Consider the following 20,482-nt stretch of genomic DNA (forward strand, 5'->3'; position numbering starts at 1 on the left):
CATTGGGAAAATGGGAGTTTCATTTCAAATGGAAAGTTGTAGTTACAAAGATACAAGTTTTATCCCTCAGAAGATTACAGGAAATAATTGACCATGTTCCCATAGCTATAGGATGGTTTTATGAGTCGAGGTCTCATGTATCTCAGGCTGACCTGAAACTATCTATGTTGCTGAGGATGACCTTGGACTTATGATGCTCCTGAATTCACCCCCCTCAAACACTTGGATTACAATGCCAACATACCTAGCTTATTCAGTGCTAGGGATCAAATCCAGGGCTGTGTGCATACTTGGCAAACATTCTGAAAACTCAGTTACATCTCCAGCCCAAGGATTTTTAAAAGTAATAATTATAGTTTTAAAACAATTATTTGAAATTAATTACTATCAAAACTATTAAAGTGGAAGATTCATACATACTTTAAATAAGAGGCAAAATATATACTGAAATTGGATCATACTCACATACAATTTTTTGTCACTAAGTCCAAATAAATCCCAGAGTCAGGATAATGTGTGATTATAACATTTGCTGATTAGCTCCATTTCACATTATTTAGTCAATGGGAACAAATGTACAACTATAGATAAAAAGATAACTAGTCAACATCTATGACTGTGGTAAGAATACACTCAAATATAGTCAGGTTTGTAATTCACCAGATGTTGAATGAGAAGGTGATCTGTTTGTGTAATGGAGGTGATGCCAGAGTATGTATAGAAACTTTGCATGTCATTTTGGTCTCCTAACTCAAAAGCCAGGTCACAGGTGAAATGGAATTACTATGTGCAAAAGTATTTCCATCTGACACCAGGCCAAATGACCAGAAAATTCCTGTCCATACCTGGTATCTTAAGATTCTGTCTTACAACTGATGTAAGCATTTCTATGTTCTGTTTTAAAACAATTGAATGTACTAAACACCTTTTGTATGTGTTTATAGTCCATTTCAGTGTTTTTCTTTAAAAAAAATAAAGCTTGTTTGGTACCACTCTGTAAGACCTGTCTGACCATATCTTAGTGATAATCAATGACAACTGAGTTCAAAAGGAAAGACAGACCTCATGAACCTCCAAGTACAACATCTCGTACCACCTAGGATGATGTGAAACACACACACACACACACACACACACACACACACACAATCTTAATCCATTCATATCCCTAGATCTAAATATCAATTTCTGTAAATAACAAAACAGATACGAAACCATCACAAGCCAGACAGCTAGAAACAAATGAACAAACAAACTTGGCTTCTTTAGCAAACAGACTGCACAGAAAGAGGGCCTATGAAGGAGACACTGGTAGACTCAGAGAAATTTGAAACATGTCATCTCAGCACTGTGTATGTACCATATCTGGATCCAGATTCACATCAACAAATCCCATACAAAAGATGGTTATTAGAGGAAAGTGAACACAGAGCACAAGCTTAATTATTTAAGGACTCACTGCAACTTTGTGTGTATGTGGTAATGGTAGTCTAAGAAACCCCTTTATTGATTATGTTTAAATACTTTCAGTAAAGTTATATAATATCTAGGATTTTGTTTAAGAAAAATTTAGAGCAGGAATGTGAAGGGACATAATGTCAACAAATTAGCCATAGGTTGAGAATTGATCAACTGGGTGACAGGAACACAGGGATTCTTTATTTATATTATTCATACTTTTACCTACATTTGAAATAATCTATAATTAAGGATTTATAAAAATCTTTATGCGAAAATTCATCTCAAGTGTCACAAGTTTCAAGTATGATAAAAAATATTTTCAAATTTAAATATGCAGAAAGTTTCTGCTATTACTCAACTATGGGCCAACCCATATGAGTTCTAAAACTCTGTCCTTGGCAGACCAGATTACCCTAAACAAGAGCTTCTTTAGCAAAATGCCATGTGTAAGAGTGTATGAAAGCCACTTTCTACAAACTTTTACCTGTCATTCAAGACAAAAATGCCTCCTTGGAGTAATAAAGGGCTCATTAAGAATTTATTAAATACCTACCACTAGACAAGTAGTCAATGGCATACTCCTTTTTAAGTACAATGCCAATGTTTCCTATATCAGAGTCATCTATTAATATAAAAACTTCATAACTTCAAGTATTATTTGTAAAGTATACAAATAAGAATGCCTACATTCAAAAATAAATAAAATAAAAAAGAATGCACACATTCAAAGGAAGGAATGTTTATGTACATGTATGAAGCAGATATGCAAGAATCCATCGTACACAATGCTCTCTCCATATTAGGATACAGATTTTAGCTAAAATGACAAAGAAAACCCTCATTCTAATGTCTGGTAGCACTTAAGAGAATATTTATGTGTTATCACTGTAATATCTAAAAATTACCAATATGGCACAAAGATTAGGATTTAACTTAGCCCCAGAGTCATGTAATTAAGCAATCATCACAGAAAAATGGATTGCCATTTACAAAGATTATTAAGTAGGCTGATCAAACAAAGACTCTCATTAAGTACATTTTGGATCATAACAAAAGTTGTTTGTATATTAACTACATTTTGTATCTCTCAACTATAGGGCAAAAGCAAGCATGAATTTACTGTAATTATAGGTGATTCATTCACGGGGGTGGGGGGGGACTGGTGAAGTATACATGGGTCCTCCCCATACAGTTAGTGCAGTGTTTATTTTTACAACTTCTTATGAATCTTAATTACTTCAAAACAAAAAAAGAGGTTTTTTTTTCCAAAAAAATTAAAATATATCCAAACTCCTAACACTATTCTCTGATAATTAAGTTAGGAGAGAATAAACAGACCATTCTAAAATCAAAGATCCTATTTGGATAAATCCCATCAATATATATAATCTCTGCACCAATGTAGTCTGGTAATATATACATTTTAGTGTAATTCTTGATGAAGCAAATCATTAGTGTAGACAAGTACTGAAAACACTACCACAACACAGAGAGATGCTACTTCTCTCTTTCAGGGCATGATTTCAATTCACAAAGCAACAAGGACATTATTCTCACATCTACTCTTCTATGAAGTCCTTTTTGGCTATTACAACCACATCACCAAGGAATTAGTATTGTGGTATAGAACATTTGTTTAACTTTGTAAAGATGTGTTGCATTTCTTTAACTACATAAAGATATGTAGCTTTTGTTTATGCTATATTTAACTATGTAAAGATGTGTTTGCTGTTTCACATTTCCTGCCTAAGGTACCTGAGTGGTCTAATAAAAAGCTGGATAGTCAATAGCTAGGCAGAGGAGGCCTAAGCAGGGCTGGTGGGCAAAGAGAAAGGGGAGACAAGCCAGAGACCAGCCAACCAGATATGGAGGAAGCAGGATGGACATATGTAGATGGGGTAAAATGAGCCTTGGGGCAGCACATAGATTAATAGAAGTGAATTAAGTTTTTTAAAAGGCTAGCTAGAAACAAGCCTAAGCTGCCGGGCATTGATGGCACAGGCCTTTAATCCCAGCACTCGGGAGGCAGAGGCAGGCAGATCTCTGTGAGTTCGAGGCCAGCCTGGTCTACAGAGCAAGTTCCAGGACAGCCTCCAAAACAATACAGAGAAACCCTGTCTCGAAAAACCAAAAGAAAAAAGTAAAAAAAGAAACAAGCCTAAGCTAAGGCCGAGCATTCATAATTAATAATAAGTTTTATCAGAACCATCCATCCTTGTTAGAATTACATGCTTCTCCAGGGACCTCAGAACCTTCAGCAATAGACAGCTGGGCTGAACAAGGCCACAGAAACTACTAGATATCTTGTTCTGAAACAGAAGGCTGGTAATTGAGTTGGTGCTGCAGGTAGGTAAAAGCCAAATGTTTGAGAAGACCATTCCACTCAGTAAAAACCTCCAGTACCAGGAATTCCAGCACTACATGCTTTGAGGAGAGAGTCTGCCACAGTTACCTTTCCATGGTAATGACCTGAGATGTGTTTGGGGGTACAGTTTCTTTCAATAGTTCCAAAAACTTTTGGATGTGTTCCCTGAAACTCTTCACTTCTGAGAATATATAGCTAAGATGGTAGGGTGCCAAGAGGTAAAAGACTTACCCAGCGAGGCTGTCTCCAAATCTCCATCTCTGCATCAGTAAGGGAATTACAAGGTAATTTTTAAATGCAGACATGATGCTACAGTGTCCATGGTAGCAAAGAGAAAACAAATAGCTAAACACTAACTGGTCATGTCCCAAGTTTATCTTAATAGTGAGCTCTCATTTACTGAGGACCTTCCTATGTGAGGTGGATTACATACGATACTGCTGTTGGAATTTAGATTTCATTTCCTCAAGGAAATAAAGTTATAATAACCTGATCTTTCACTCCTCCCTGAAAAATCATATTTAATCCCCAATGGTTCAGAGATACAGGATTGTTAGTGTGGGACCTAGTTACCAGGCATACTTGTCTAATGTACAAAAGAAGACTCCAGAGCAGCCAAAATTCTACTGCGAGTTGAGGGGAAGGGGCAAAAGAAACTCTCACTGCTCTACTCATTGAGCTGGCCACAGTAGTGGAAAACCACACAGCCCAGATCACAGGTGAAAGGAGTTCCCAAATACTTCAGTTGTTCCAAACATCCATACCAATCCTTCATATCCTAGACTCAAGGACAGAATGGAGTTTGGAGCAGGAGGATTCTCGAGCTTTAGAAGTGGAAGGAAGGGGTCCTGCTGCAGGCAGCCACTGAGTCGACCAACCAGTACAGTTGCTTCTATGTTTGGCAGGCTCTATGACTGAGAGCCACTGCTGAGACACCAAGCAAAAAATGTTACCTAAGTACTTTTCTGTAAATGGCTTCAAATTCCAAATCAAACCTCTGCCCAATCATACTACTGGTTGGATAAAGGGATACCAAGACAAATAGAAGAATATTATCCAAATTAAAATTTCAAAATGGAAAGTGACAGTATTTAAGAATTGTTTTGGTAAGACTAGATTTTGTCAGAAAGGAAAGACAGCAAGTAGCATCACACCACTATGACACAGCTGAGTCTCCTACAACATTCATGCCCATGACCTTGGCTCAACATGGTACAAGATAAACACAGACACCCACATGAGAAATTGGGTTAGTGACTGGGAGAACAAAGCTTCCCGGTCCTGACCTTTTGCTCCATGAGCTGGAAAGGGTAGCAGAGAAGCTGGAGAGAAACCTTCAGGCCCTGGAGAAAAACAGACCTGAAGTTTGTTCTCACCATTGCAAAAGGGGCCATTTCCTTATCCAAGGGAAGGCCTGGCCTCTTAACTATCTTGTCATATATTCAAGGGAACTGGCATGCATTTATCTTGTACACAGTACCTGCCACTAATAATTCTGTTATTTCCCCGCCCAAGTTCATCAGAAGACACTAGGGAATACTGATCATCTCAGTGGGTTCACTCAAAAGATAATTACAAACTCAATGGAAAATGACTTTCTAAAGGTATTGGGAGGTGCAGCAACATGTGCTACCCATGAGCCAGTATTACCATGGCTGAGAGCTGGTACTCACTTATCTAGAGATATGTAGAATATATACCTATAGATCACATTTATACAGTGATAAACTTACTAAATCATAGTGGGCAAGGTGCTCTAGCCAACAAAATACCCACAAGCTTTTGTTACAGGCCTTTGACATAGAACAAAGGTACATAAGGGAGGTTACGACAGAGTCCACTGGTCTCCTCCCTTTCCTGTTCAGTACAGTAGACTTCCTTACTTGACTTGGATAGCTGCTCATCCTGGGAAATACCAAGATCATCCGACTCTCCTGACAGCTCTTTGATGAAGTTGGAAGGAAACATTCCAGTCTTCCCATTGAGTACACCTTCCCACCATCCTTCTTCTACCTGCATAGATGCAAAGAAAACAGAGGTATGAGACCAAGTTAGACATGTCTTCTATTTACATGGTAGAACACACACAGAAGAAGAGCCCAAAGCTTCAGAGTTACCAGAAACAGAAAGTAGGTCACATGGTCTTATGATTCAGACAGGTAAGGGAGTTAACCTACAACCCAAGTGGGCAAAATGTAACACTTCATTTTCGTTAACTTCTAACTGAAATTTTTGCATTTCCTTTGCTTATGAAAGTAGGTAACATACCAATATTAGAAGGACCTGTGACTCATCGCAAAATAAATCATGAATATTTTCCTATCACATCACAGATGCTGTGAGTACCTCAAAATATTATTTGTGATACTTTGAAATGGTATAAATTATACCCTCTGGGTGGCATTTGTTATTTAATGTATTAAGAAGGTATCACATAGATTGTTATATCAAAATTTGCTTTTATTTGATGTGTCCTTCACTATAGTTTCCTTTGTAATTTTGTTTTGTTTTATGAAAACCACTATTTAAAAAAAAACCTGCCTGAGCCAGGCGGTGGTGGCACACGCCTTTAATCCCAGCACTTGGGACGCAGAGGCAGGCGGATCTCTGTGAGTTCAAGGCTGGGCTGGACTGACAGCCTCCAAAACAATACAGAGAAACCCTGTCTCGTAAAAACAAAAAAAACCTGCCTGTAAATATAACCATGCATGATGGCACACATCTGTAATTCCAGCTCTCAGAAGATACAGTAAGGAAGATAAATAGTACCTGTGAGGTCAATCTGGCTTACACAGCTAAATCAAACAGCTAGAAATATGGCTCCTTAGGCAAGTAATTGCCTAGTATCCACAAGGTCTAATTTATACTCAGTAGCACAAACAAACAACAGAAAGGAGGAGGAGGAAGAGGGTGAGGGGTGGGGGAGGTAGATGTAGAAGAGGAGAGGGCAAGTTTCTCAAGATAACCCAAACTAGACAGTTGAGAGAAAAGTTTATTTTCAATTCAATAAAAAATTTTAAAGGGGGAACCAGCATAAGACGGAACCAAGTCCTCTGAATGTGGGTGTCAGTCAGGAGGCCTGTGCAGTCTATAGTATACGAATGGACTTCAGGAGCCCATTCCACACAGAGGCACACTCTTTTAACCTAGATACATGAAAAAGGGCCTAGCTCCTGCCCCAAATGATGTGACAGACCTTGGTGATCCCCCATGGAAGGCCTCACCCTCCCTGGGGAGGGAGATGGGGGAAATTGGAGGACAGGAGGGAGAGGGAACTGGGATTGGTATGTAAAATAAGATAGTTTTTAATTTAAGTAAAAATTAATTTAAACATTTTAAATGAAAAAAAAACAGTTCTGAGCTAAGTGCTGAGAAGGTACAAAGATGCCCTGTGGGTTTCTCCTGGAATGTGGGAGAAGGACTGGAGTATCAGAGGGCAGTAAAGCTTCTGAATAGGATTTGGGAGCTGGGCCAGAAAAGCAGTGGAACTGACAGTTTTGAGGTATGAACTGGTCTTGGGTCACTAGATGGGGGCAAGTGAAAGAAAAATTTTCTCAAGTATTTGAGATGGATCCACTAACAGCAAAGTAGATTTCTGAATATTTGGTTGGATTATTGGGAGAAAAATAAGGTCAGTTTGAGAACAAGCAAGTATTAAGTTACCAATAAGATGTGGGATGGTAGAAAAAGGAGCTAGAACCTTCAGAATTTTTCTATATGTATATATTACCAGAGCAATACAAATATAATTTAAAAACGTAAATAATTCAAACAGACAAAATAGAAAATTAAAACTCAAAGCCCATTTCAAATTCTATCCTGAAACTTAGTTTTATGAACTCATTCCTTTTTCACCTGCCAAACTAAATCCTCCTTCCCTATCTGCCTAGCAGAGCTGGGTAACACATCTCAAGTGACATGCTAAGCACGACCTTTGTCTCTGTTAGAGGTATATGCATTATGGTTCTATGCTAAGATCTGGGGATGAGGAACTATATATGATAAGTACCTATTTTTGCCTAAGAAGGTGACAATCTACCAAAATAGGAAGGTGTGTGACTAGAGACTAAGGCTAGCAACACAGGATAAATGGATGAGAAAAAGACCATGACTTAGGACAAACCAAAATTGTTAAAGTTGAGCTCACTTAGGTCCGGGATGGTAAAAGACAAATTTGAGAAAAGATAAATCAAAATTAAGCTAAGCCCTTAAGAAATTAGAAACAGTAGCTATGATGACGGGAGACATTTTTGGCACATTCCAGGAAGGGGAAAATAGTTAATGAAGCCTAGGGAATGGAGACAACCAAGGCAATACATTTAGAACACTCGTTAGAGAACCCATAGGATACAGATTTGTGGAGTAGTGGTTACATTTGCATGGTCACAAAAATCCAAAGGGAAGAATACACAGCATCCATGTATGGCTGTCCTTATGATTATTCAGTATCAGTTCACTGCATTTAGCATCATTTCCACTGACTAGCATTTCCATGTTTCTATGCCAACTCAATTGATGTGTATTATTCCTTTAAGAGAGTTTTGATAGGATTAAGATAGTTGGAAGGATTCACTGTGAGTCTGCATATCAACAGTCACAGGATTTGTAGCATGGGGTCCTTATAACCCCTTTCCTCTCAGGAATTATAAGGCAAGGGGAAAACCCAGGGCAGGACCTGCAACTTAGTGATATGTGGTATAATCCCAGGCTGCAGAGGGCAGCTGGACCAACTCCATCTTTTCTGTTTGACAATGTCTAAAATGTTCCCCTTTCCACCAAGCAGCTCTAGTGTGAGACTCCAGAAAAGCACTCCTGATGTGTAGGATCAGCAGCTGCCTGCTGGGAAAGCAAAGGTATCTTCACCCTGACACACCCCTGATGCCAGTATCACTGTCATTGCACAGCCTGAGAGACCTGTGGGAAAACAGCAGAAGTTTATCATTAGCCACCCAGCAAGTAGAAGGGTTGACAATAAAACCACTGCTCATCACCTGGGGATACTTTTCCAATTGCAGCTTCCATGGGCACAAGGGGTGTTTCTTTGTGACCTGAACCCTTCCTGGGGGAGAGCCTGGCACCAGAACCACTGAGAGCTGTGTAATACAATTTCTTCCTACAGTGTGCTGCTTTGGTCTCAAGATTAATCCTGGAGATAGGAGGAAAAATGATCCTTATTTTCAAACTAGCTCTCTTCAGAGATCTGGTTCAATTTCTTACATAAAGACAAGGGCACTGAAGCCCAGAATGATGATTCCCCCCTATCACACAGAGTGCCAATGCATTCATGCTAGGGAAATCATTTTTTAAAATCCTATTAAGTCCTGATTGCTTCACAAAACATGGGGTTTTGGGGGTGGGAGAAGGGGAGGGGGAGGCAATCTTCCTATGAGGGGCAGAAGGGAACAAGAGATCCTGATTATTACCGCCGTTCTTTCCAGTAATGTCAATATTTACTAAACAATTATCCTGTGCTGCCTTGATGTTAGGATAGATAGATGCACTAGTGAACAAAACAGATAAGACCTCATCCTGGAGCTTGAGAGATGACCACACACCTAAAGTTTCCCATGCAAACAGAACCTATGTATACCCAGCACACCGTAAAATTCAAATGCAGTGGTACACACCTGTAATTCCAGACCCAGAGAGGCAGGGACAAGAGGATCTTTGGGGTTTTCTGGGCAGCCTCTCCAGCTAAATTGGTGAGCTCTGGGTTTAGTGAGAGTCTCAAGCAATAAGGAAGAAAAGTGATTAAGGAAGACACCTCTTGCTTTCACTCACAAACCCAGGCACACACATGTGAGCTCTCTGTCTCTGTCTCTGTCTCTGTCTCTGTCTCTCTGTTTCTCTCTCTGTCTCTCTGTCTCTCTCTCTCTCTCTCTCTCTCTCTACACACACACACACACACACACACACACACACACACATATCCTGGAGAAATTTCTGGAACAAAAGAGGAGAACCTGCACAGCTTAGGAATCAAGATGACCTGTACTGATGCTTCTGTATTTGAGCCCAGAAAAAGAAATGTGTGCCCTTGCAATATAGACTAAAGATGGTACCAAAGGTGTACAACTTCTGCCCACAATAAGGAAGTGATGGGAATAGATGGCCACCTTCTCCCCATGTCCATCCAATCCCAACTCATCGCCAGTCTTCTGTAGCCCCTGGATCTAGGCTAAAAACAAACCCTCGCTGTGCCTCTCTGAGATCTAAGTGGCTAACTTAAGGCCCCATGACTATGCCCCCTAAAAAAAACCCTACCAATGGCTCATAGCTGGAAGCAAGGTGATTTTCAACTAGTGCTGTCTGAGAAAGGCTTAGGGCAGACACAGTTTCTATCCCAGTACAACGTCCATGTCCTTACAACGAATAGCCTTTACATGGGTTCAGGGCTGAAGGAAGTAATTTCTCTAGGTTACTCCTATAAGAAGTTGAGGAAACAACAACATCAAATTCAACCCCCACCCACCCACCCAACTGTACAGACATCACCTACATTTGTTAAGCAGGGAAGATGTATGGGAATGACAAGGTGAGGTGCTTTCCCCTTCATACTTCTTTGAACAAGTCCTACATAACATCCATGATTTTTTTCTTTATCTGTCAGCTGTGCAAGGAAGGGAATAAGGGTTTACCAAATCAAAAGTCTACCTGAGAGTAGAAGCAGTCAGACAGAAAAAATCTAGTTAGGGTTGCAATCACTGTTTTCAATCAATGACTACTTTGTTACTCAAACCCCCTTCAGGAGCAGGCTAGAAAAGAAGCCTAATTTGAATAGGGGTTAAGGAGGGGGTTACACAGCAGCCAATGAAGTCAGTTTCAAACTAGGCATATAAAACTCTAAGGTTTATACTTCAGCATTTTCAGAACCTTCCTCAATATTTTTTTTTTCAAAAATAGGGGCTAGGGAGATGACTCAGTGGGTATGAGTGCTTACTCTACAACATGAGGGCCTCTGCTAGAATCACTACTATCCAAATAAGAAGTGGGGTAAAACTCTACACAACTGTAAGCCCAGGATTGTAAGGAGGAGACAGCCAGGTTCCAAGAAGTCTCTAACTAGCTAACCTAGCCAACATTGTGAACTTATGATTCTATGAGATACTGTCTCAAGGCAGTAAGCTAGAGAATAATAGAGGAAGACATCTGATACCCTGCTCTGGCCTGTACCCACATACACACAGGCATATGACCATGCACACTCACATACCCCCCACTCCTCCAGAAGCAATCACATGAGAATTTCAATACTAGTGATGTCTCCTACCTATGAAAAGCAGTTGAAGGTATTTTGCAAAAACAGTACAACACTAGAAAAACTAAAAGGCCATTTATCGAGTTTCTTTAAAGTTGAAATACAATTTATACTTAACACCACAGTAGGTCAGTTTTGAAAAGTACACCTCTATAAACAAACAAGGTATTTTATTAGTCCAGAAAATTCCTATGTGCCCTTTCTCAATCATTAATCTTATTTCAATCACTTTTGACTGGTTTTGGTTTTTCTACAAATTTGTGTATTCATATAAATACAGAAAGGCATAGTTTAATCCCATGAGTAGTATTTAAAAAACAAACTTTGTTTCTAGAAAAAAAATTTTCTATCTGTGGAATTAATGGAGAAGATTTTAAAGGGGGTACTTCCTGAACATATAGACATCTACATTAATTTCCTTTGTAGTTGCTTGAAATATCTATCTTCTCTGTTGATTAAGCATTTTCTAGGTCCTAAATTCCAGGTCAGTAATTTGCCCTAAATCCTTCTTTTTAGGTAGGATCAAAGAATTCATACACACAGGAGTGATGATTTTTACTCCTTTCTTTCTTTCCTTTGGAAAAAGCATATTTCATAAGAAAGGGCCTTCAAAAGAGAAATCCATAGCATAGTTGAAAGGGAAATGGATTTTTTAAAAAATTGAATCTCTATGTAAGGCTTAAACAAGACAAAAACAAGCATCTGTGATTTTCAATGGAGTAGAAAGGGTTCTGGACCCACACACTTAGAACCCCAGCATTCAGGAGTGGAGGCAAGAGGATCTTGAGTTCAAGGTCAGCCTGGACCATTCAACGAGTTCCTGGCTGTCCTCAAACAATAAAGAAGGAGGAAGGGAGGGATCTTGTAGGGCATCTGGAGGCATCCTTCCACAGAGCAACACAGTCTCATCCTTCAGAGAATTATAGCTATTCTACAGATGCCCAGATTCCTAAAGAACTCTGAGGAGGATTAACCATCATTCCAACATGAAAATATGAACAAAGAGGAAACTGAACGAGTAAGATAACCTTTCTGACGAACCAAGAGAGTACAAGTTTTATCTTGTCACCTCCATGTGAGAGACTAACCTGTGATGATGCCTCTATCTTAGGAAAAAAAACAGGAAGAAACCTTTAGACAATATGTCTCTTTGAAACTCAGTGTAGGCATTCCTGTAGCTTTTATATCAATGTCTTTTCATTACATTCCCCAGCATTTGCTTCATACACTCCACACTCATCCCAAACAAATGTGCGTGGGTGGCATCTTCTTCACCCCCCATGAAGGCTTCCTGTTTTCACTTCCTTGCTCATTTGTCAATTCCGTCATCTGTCACTCTTTTTAGATTCTTAGCTTCTTGTAGTATTCTTTACCACTAAACTGAGTCTGTTTCAATGTGCACATTCTGTTCAATAAATCTCTGAGCCACTACAAATACAGTCTCTTTCATGATGTGAGCATTTAAACATGAGAAATTTCGTAGTTATACAAATCTACCATGAATACATCTGAACTTACTTTTGGTCACATAGCTGTGGCCGTACTGTATGCTGATGATTTAAATAAAACTACTTTTCTTCACTTGGTGCTGTTATTATTGGAGATAGTGTCTCATGTAACCTAGGACGGCCTCACACTTATTGTTGAAGCTAATGATGGATGACCTTGAATAACTGATCATCCTAGCTTTGCTCACCAAGTGCTGCGATTATGACATGTATCACTATACTCAGCTTACCTTCTCTCCTAAACACAGCATCCATTTCCATAATAGGAATACTTCACTACCTGTACAGACTAGGAAAACAGATGTGTTCACCACTAAGTTAAACAGAGGACAACTGCAGAGCAGCCTGTGTTATTTAGATGATCAAATTCCAATACTAAAATTTTTGTATTAATATTGTCTTTTAAAATAAGAAACAGGAGTGCTTCTAAAGTTACACAGAGTCTTAATGGGGGAAAATGGAGGTGTGTTTGGATTGCCTATTAAGGAATCAGCTTTTGTTTTGTTTTATTTTGTTTTTGGAGAGAGGGTTTCTCTGTGTAACAGCCCTAGCTGTCCTGGAACTATCTATGTAGACCAGGCTGGCCTTGAACTCACAGAGAGCTGCTTGCCTCTGCCTCCTGAGTGCTGGGATTAAAGACATGCACCGCCACTGGCTGGCCCAATCAGAATTTTAATGGACTTCACCAATTTTGAGTATAAATGCTATGAAAGAGAACACTGAATTTGACTTCTCTTGAGCAGGAGTGTTAATGAGGAAGCAGCCATCCACCCACACAGAGGTTTATCTGACTGAGTGAAAGGTTTAAAGAATCTGAAGAAGTCTGCTTAACTTGAGAAGAGTGGATCCAATCTCCTTCTATGGGCAGAAGAAGAAGAATGCAGACAGTTTGGGAGCATGCAACTTATCATCTTTGCAAACCACAAAGCCAGTCAGGCTTTAACTCAGTCTGCAGCCCTCAGTCACCAGCCAGCCTGACTGGGAACAACTGAGAAATGCCTCTGAAATTAATCTCAAAAACACACACAAAAAGAAGAATTTCAGAACATTTCCACCGTGAGAGATCTGTTAAGACTAGTCTCATCTAGTATGGGGGGTGAGGGGGAGAGAAACTCCTTCCTTAGACTCCAGATAATAGAGACAGGAAAAACAAATCAGAAGCTCCAAGGCAGTCTTCAAACACAAAATGGGAAACCACAGATTCTGCTCCCAGTAGCTTTGTCCCCACACCAGATATGTCTCTGTCATGAGAACCCCATTAACATTTCTCTGTCTTCTTCACTCTGGACCAAAATGACACAAGTGACTATTCATAATGACATATTTAAAAATCACAATCTGCAGGGGAGAAAAAGAAAGGAAAAATCAATCACTCTAGGAATGTAGAGCTTGCCACTCTCCTTCCATATTGTCACCTTGATTCCTTTATGTTTGGCGCAGTGGCTTTTCCTAGAGCTGAACTGCCAACTCTACAGCCAGGAGGGGTAAATGGGGTGGGAGGCTCTCTAAGTATGACCTCCACTTCTTCTTGGTAACTAACTATCCCTTGCTCTCTTCCTTCACCACGTCCGAGGGCTGCAGGCTGGTAGTCAATTTCCATCAGACAAGGAAGCTGCTATTTCTCCTAGCAGGGGCCCAAGATTGTTTCTTCCATGTGCTTGGTTACACGGTGTAAAAACAGGTGTGTGAGGAGAGAGGTGGTGCTAAAAAAGGATGAAGGTGACAATCTGATAGCTAAAAGAAAAAACAGCCGCTAAACTGAAAACCATGGGGGTGGGGAACTACAGAACTTCAGAAGGGTCGTATACTTCAACTGCTTCATTTACAATGCTGCTGATGTGCTTTAAAGACAGTGCAGATCAGAGAGGATACACGGTGGATACAAGGAGCAATGAACTCAAACCAGAAACCCATACTCAGGGAAAAGGCCTTCACGCACACATGCACACACACATGAATACAATAAATATTAGATATAGGCTTGACCTTCTATTATGACACTGTGTTGAAAATGAATATAGATTGTAATATTAGATATTAAGATACATATATAATTTTTAAAATTCTGTAACACAATTGTTTCCTAAAAGCTAACCTACACAGTCAAAATTCTCAGAGCTTTCTGTCAGGGACAAAAAATAGGCTGGATTTTTGTGTAAAAATCTAATATGATTAATAAATAAACATGCAATTACAATATTTACAGATGCAATTATGTTTTACTTTCAAATATTAATTTTATTTATTTATGTGTACGGGAGTTTTGTCTGTATGCTATGTACATGCCTAGCGCCCTTGGAGGCCAGAAGAGGGCACTGGATCCCCTGGGACAGGAGTTGTAAATGGTTGTGAAATTGAACCCAGGTCTTCTGGAAGAGCAGCCAGTGCTCTTAACCACTGAGTTATCTCTACAGCCTCAAAATCTTGTACTTTCATTAACAGATTGGGTGACTCAGCAGTATCACAAAGTTTAACTGTATTATTGAATTCATCTCTCCGTATGACTTAAGGGATTTTGTTTACTTGTGACATTTTTTTTCAGTCTCTAGTGCGGTGGTTCTCAATCTCCCTAATGCTGCAACCCTTTAATACAGTTCCTCATGTTGTGGTAACCCCCAACCATAAAATCATTTCATTGCTACTTCATGACTGTAATTTTACTACTGTTATGAATCATAATGTAAATATCTGATATGCAACCCCAAAGGGGTCTTGAACCATAGGTTGAGAACTGCTGCTCTAGTAGAATCAGACAAGATATGCCCATAAGAACATATACAACATTCATCATTAAAGGACAGATCTTTCTTTATATACTGATAATGACAAAAACATCTAAGAGATCAACTGAAACAATAGAGAAGTCTTGACATAATTTTGAAAGTGCAGATTAAAAGGCTAGCCTTCAGACTCTACAGCTTTCTTTTTCCTTTTTTTTCTGTTGAAGCAAACTGCAAGTACAGCCTAGAATCCAGCTGCAAGTGAGCAAAAATGAATTTTCCTTATAAGGGGTCTCGTCCACACACTGAAGCCACACCCTAAGGTGTGCCCATTACCTCAAGTCTATTGGCAGAACAAGATGCCACTTCAGACAGTAAAGGAAAAAAATCATCTTCTATGACAAGACCATTTTCAATTCTTTTTCCCTTCTAATCTTGGATCACATGTACATAGATCTTTTTCACATGATTATATCCTAGTGTGTGCAATTTTCTGTTGTAATCTCTTTGTTTATTTTGCAACAAGCTGTTTTATAGCTCCATTTATTCACTTACTTATTTGGCAAGCATTTATCAAGGTACATATTAGGATTCAGGAAGTATTTCAGGTACCACAAATACAAAGACAGATAAAAGCCAGGTCTCTGCCATTGAAAAACTCCCAGCTAATAATTATAATTATAATGTAAAACATCATAATAAATCAATATTTAAAAGGCTCTGTGTGAAGCATCTTAATGGCTTCATGTCTTTTAGCTAGATAATAAAACTTAATTCCTTTCTTGATTATTTTTCATTATTACAAACACTGTTAAAATTAATGCATTTTTCTGTGTACATTTTTGTTAACCATTTTCTGCATATAAATTCTTAGGACTGAAACCAGTCCTAGTTTTATTCATATTTTTATAGCTATTGACATACCTTCATGTAAGTATCATATAGCTATACAAATTCACCAGTTATACTAGGCACTGCTAACCATTTTAACCAGTAGATATTTTGACTTTAATGAACCAAAGCCTACGAATTATTATCTTAATTTACACTTCTTTAATAAATAGCAAGGTAGAATATTTTCATATATTTAAAATTTTTCTCCAGGGCCACACATGGTAACACATGCCTGTAACCTAACACTCAGAAGACTAAGGCAAGAGGAACCCACACTCAAAGCTTGGGCTATCCAGTAAATCTTTGTCTCAAACAACGACAAAAATTAAAAAAAACTAGTCTCCCTTATGGGATGTGCATTTATGGAAAATTCATGTATCATTTGGCATTGTTCTAACAACCTCCTCTGATGGGGGATGTCCTTCTGTATATGTGTTTCTCTTATTGGTTGATGAATAAAACACTGTTTGGTCAATAGCCAGGCAGGAAGCACAGGTGGGGAGACCAGACCAGGAGAATTCTGGGGAGAGGAAGGCAGAGAGACAGGCTGCGAGGGATGACCAGGAAGATAGGATGCGTCAGGTGTTCTCTGGTAAGATAAGGCCATGTATAAATACATAGATTACTAGTTATGGGTTAATAATTAAGAGAGAGCTAGCCAGTAAGAAGCCCTAGACATCAGTCAACAGTTTATAAGTTAATATAGAATCCATGTGCTTATTTGGGGCTGAAGAGCAGCAGGACTTGGCAGAACAGAAACTCTGTCTTCATTCCTCATATTTTTTATTTGTTTGTTTTTTGGGATAGGGTCTCACTATATAGATCTAGCTGGCCTGGAACTTTCTGAATAGACCAGGTTGGTCTGGAACTCAAAAGATCCTGCTCCTACTGCCTCTAGAGTACTGGAATTAAAAGCATATACCACCTTACCTGGCACCTTAATATATTTTTCACATGTTACATTTATACATTTTATAACTTACTATATACTTTTTTCTTATTTGTTGTTCTTTTTGTTTAATTACCTCAAATCATATAACAATTTTTAACATTTTTATTAGTCACATCTACTTTTTTTTTTTTGGTTTTTACGAGACAGGGTTTCTCTGTATTGTTTAGGAGGCTATCGGTCCAGCCCGGCCTCGAACTCACAGACATCCGCCTGCCTCTGCCTCCCGAGTGCTGGGATTAAAGGCGTGCGCCACCACCGCCCGGCCACATCTACTTTTTTATAGTAGAATTTCTTCCACAGGACTGATCTTAAGAAGCCTGCCCATCGTTAAATTGATGTTCTGCTCAGCTATCCATTCATTACTTACCCATTTAACTTTGTTTCCTGTGTGTCCTACTTGACATCAGATGTTTTTAAAGACTGAGTAATATATTAGCACAAATTATCCAAAACTAAGAAACATACAAAGGGGGTTAAAGCAAATTCTCCCAGTGCCATGGTGGGAACCCCATTAATTGCTTCCCTAGAGATACATATCTTTGTTTGACAAGTTAGAAAAACAAAAGCAATGTAAGTGATTCTTATCAGGCTGCAATAAAAACAAAGGGACTAGAAGAGATACAAAGGATCTGTCCTCTAGAAAGCATAACTCCAAAGGTCTCAGTTTAATTGCTAAACTGGTCACTACAGGGTTTGGAATCTAAGTCAGTCTTCTTCATCAAGTTATTCACCCCTTCCATCTTTAAAGCTTTGTTCTTTCATAGTTCTCTTGGAGCCAACCTTCCCATCTTATAGTTCTATTACTGGTGAGTTGAGGCCAGTCTGTTTCAATGAGTCTGGAAACCTGGCTTCTGCTAGTAGATCCGCCACTTCTAACCACATGAGAGCTCACTTCATGACCTCCTCAACTTCCACCCTGTTTTCTATAAACCATGAGCTTCTGAAAGGTCAACTGATATCCACAAAATACAAGCAAGTGGAAGACTTCTATTTCTTTCTATGTGAAGAGCCAATCAGTGAAACAGAATGATGAGGTTCTAAGTCCAAGGCAGAAGACATCCAAAGCCTGAGGGAGTAGAGAGCCCAAGCATCCCACCCAGTATCTCTAGTAAGGCTCCTTTTGGATAGACAGGATCAAACATTCAAGGGAAAATGGCACAGAAGACTGAGGGTGCCCCTTAGCCCTGCCTCTGCTGGGCTAATATGTGAAGAACTTCATCATAGAGCATATGTGAGGCCTAGGGTTCCAGAGCAGAACACCAACAATGAAAGTACTGTAGGAAGGAGTAAGTCCCGAGTGAATGTGTGTTATTGGCATGAACATGGCCTGGTCAAAGACCCCAATGCTCAGGTTCATAGAAATGACAAAGTCTTCCTCTGGTCAGAGCACAAATGTGGATAACAGGTGCAGAAATGCCCACTGTAGCCTTCCTCCCCATCCCCCATGTTTATGACTTGATGACTGCTCCCCTACAGACTGTTGTAGCCACTGAGATTCGCTAAACCAATGTTGTTGCTCGGCTGTATAAAATAACACTGCCTCCTCCTTTATCTATATATAATGACCCCGCCTCCTTGTTAAGCTGTATGTAATGACCCTGCTTCCTTGTTAAGATGTATACAATAACCACCTTCCCTGATCAGTTGTGTATAGTAAAGACACTGAGTTTTGGGAGGTTTTGTTTGGGCTCAGTCCACTCAACCCAAGATTCTCTATGAGTCTCTGTGTTTGTCATTTCTTCATCCCTTGTGTTCCAGGACCCAAGCCATGCAAGAGCACAGAAACAAAACAAAAACCTTATCCTATCTGTCACATACTTGGTCTAATAATTGCCACATGCCACTTTCATTCTCTCTAAATCCAGTGTTCTCCACAATGAAAACTGAATCCCTACTCTAGAGATGGACCCCTGTTATTGTGACCATTCAGGGTAAAGTAGACGGGAATGACGGGAATGTAGATGACACAGCATTGAAATTTCAAAGGTACTCAATATGTTATGCTACAAAGACAATGGCTTCAGATGGCCTCACATCTGACCCCCACCTGGCCTAAAGGATTTCCTCTACCAAAACCAATTTCACTTGGAAGCTCAACTAAATGATCTCTAGAGTCTCTTCAAGGTTGAACATCCATTGCCAAAGCCTGTGCATCTGCAGCAAGGGCTCTTCATGGCTGGGTGCACAGGTGGATCTGATAGCCACATGAGGCAACAGTGTCACTCAACCACTTGCTTACCTCTCCCACAACCTCTATGATGTCCCCGACTTTCAGCTCAAGCTCATCGTCATTCTGGGGCAGGTAGCTGAATGCCACCTGGCATCGGCGTCTCCGTCGCTCTCCTGGATGGGAAAAGCAAAAGCTTTAGATCTGGTTCTTCTCCCACATCCCACACTAAGGTTTTAAAGAGAGGCTTCCTAGGCATGCAGGCAAAGTAAGCCGATTCATCTCAAATATGCTTTCTGGGGCGTGGCTAGAGACACAACAGCCCTGGTCTCTTAGAGAGGCATTAGAAAGCAGAGCGATGCTTTTTGGTGTTTTGAAAGCTGCTGGCTCAGAAACCCATGGACATGAGAAACTGATCCATTGGTGCAGAAGGCAAAACCCCACCCCGGAGCACTGGAGCAGTGTTGCCTTAGACATACTTCCATAGATGATGGCACTTTCTATTTGTTGCTGCTGACGTGATATGCCGAAGAAACAAGAATGATCTACTTCTGATGCTAGCAAGGCAAAGAGCATTTCCCCCAAGTGTGCAAAGTAAAGGAGCAAGTGTCCTAGCCTTCTTTTTACTAATGTCACCCTTTCAACACACTGGACATCAGGCCTGATAACCCAAAGTCAATTTCATTTCTGCTATTCTTGGTACCATTTCAAAGGTCCCACAGGGTTCAACACAGCCATTTGCCTCCCAGGGGATGCATTATCAAGCTCCCTGGCTGCTTCCACAGAACCTACCCAGGCAAGTCAAGGTTAAAAATCAGAGCCATGCTTCATTTAGAGGATGCTCAGGGTTACACTATGTCATTTACACTAGGGAGCCTCTGGCTTGGAGCTGGTACAAATACAGATGCTACTGTCTATAGAACATCGATACTGCCTATATGCATTGTGGGTATTAAAAAAACCATGCATGTGGGCTGGCATGCAGCAGTGGTGTAGAAGCCAGGAAGAGGTATATGAAGATTAAGAACTGAGATAGGCATTGCTCACTCACAGCTGACCACCTCACACCATTCCTTCATGCCACTGTGTGGCCTAAAATATCAACAGGATCAACGACTTCAAAGAAGTGCATTTAGAAAGGCCAGCATTATTTCTGG

The 20,482-nt window shown here is 39.8% G+C and overlaps 1 protein-coding gene across 10 annotated transcripts in view; it reads right to left on the reverse strand.

Moving 5' to 3' along the window:
- Sh3kbp1 (SH3 domain containing kinase binding protein 1) overlaps positions 1–20,482 on the reverse strand; it is a 340,190-nt gene that overhangs the window by 153,715 nt on the left and 165,993 nt on the right. For 7 of the 10 annotated variants that reach the window (XM_040744131.1, XM_040744126.1, XM_040744132.1 and 4 more), the window contains 2 exons: positions 19,398–19,501; positions 5,710–5,839 (listed from right to left, as the gene is read on the reverse strand). In XM_040744131.1, coding sequence (XP_040600065.1) covers positions 5,710–5,839; positions 19,398–19,501 — 234 coding nt within the window. Of the gene's footprint in view, positions 1–5,112; positions 5,170–5,709; positions 5,840–19,397; positions 19,502–20,482 lie in introns of all 10 variants that reach the window. The other 3 variants (XM_040744124.1, XM_040744127.1, XM_040744123.1) reach the window with 1 other exon arrangement.

The sequence above is a fragment of the Mesocricetus auratus genome, unplaced genomic scaffold (assembly GCF_017639785.1).
Source record: "Mesocricetus auratus isolate SY011 unplaced genomic scaffold, BCM_Maur_2.0 Super-Scaffold_100003, whole genome shotgun sequence".
NCBI lineage: Eukaryota > Metazoa > Chordata > Mammalia > Rodentia > Cricetidae > Mesocricetus > Mesocricetus auratus.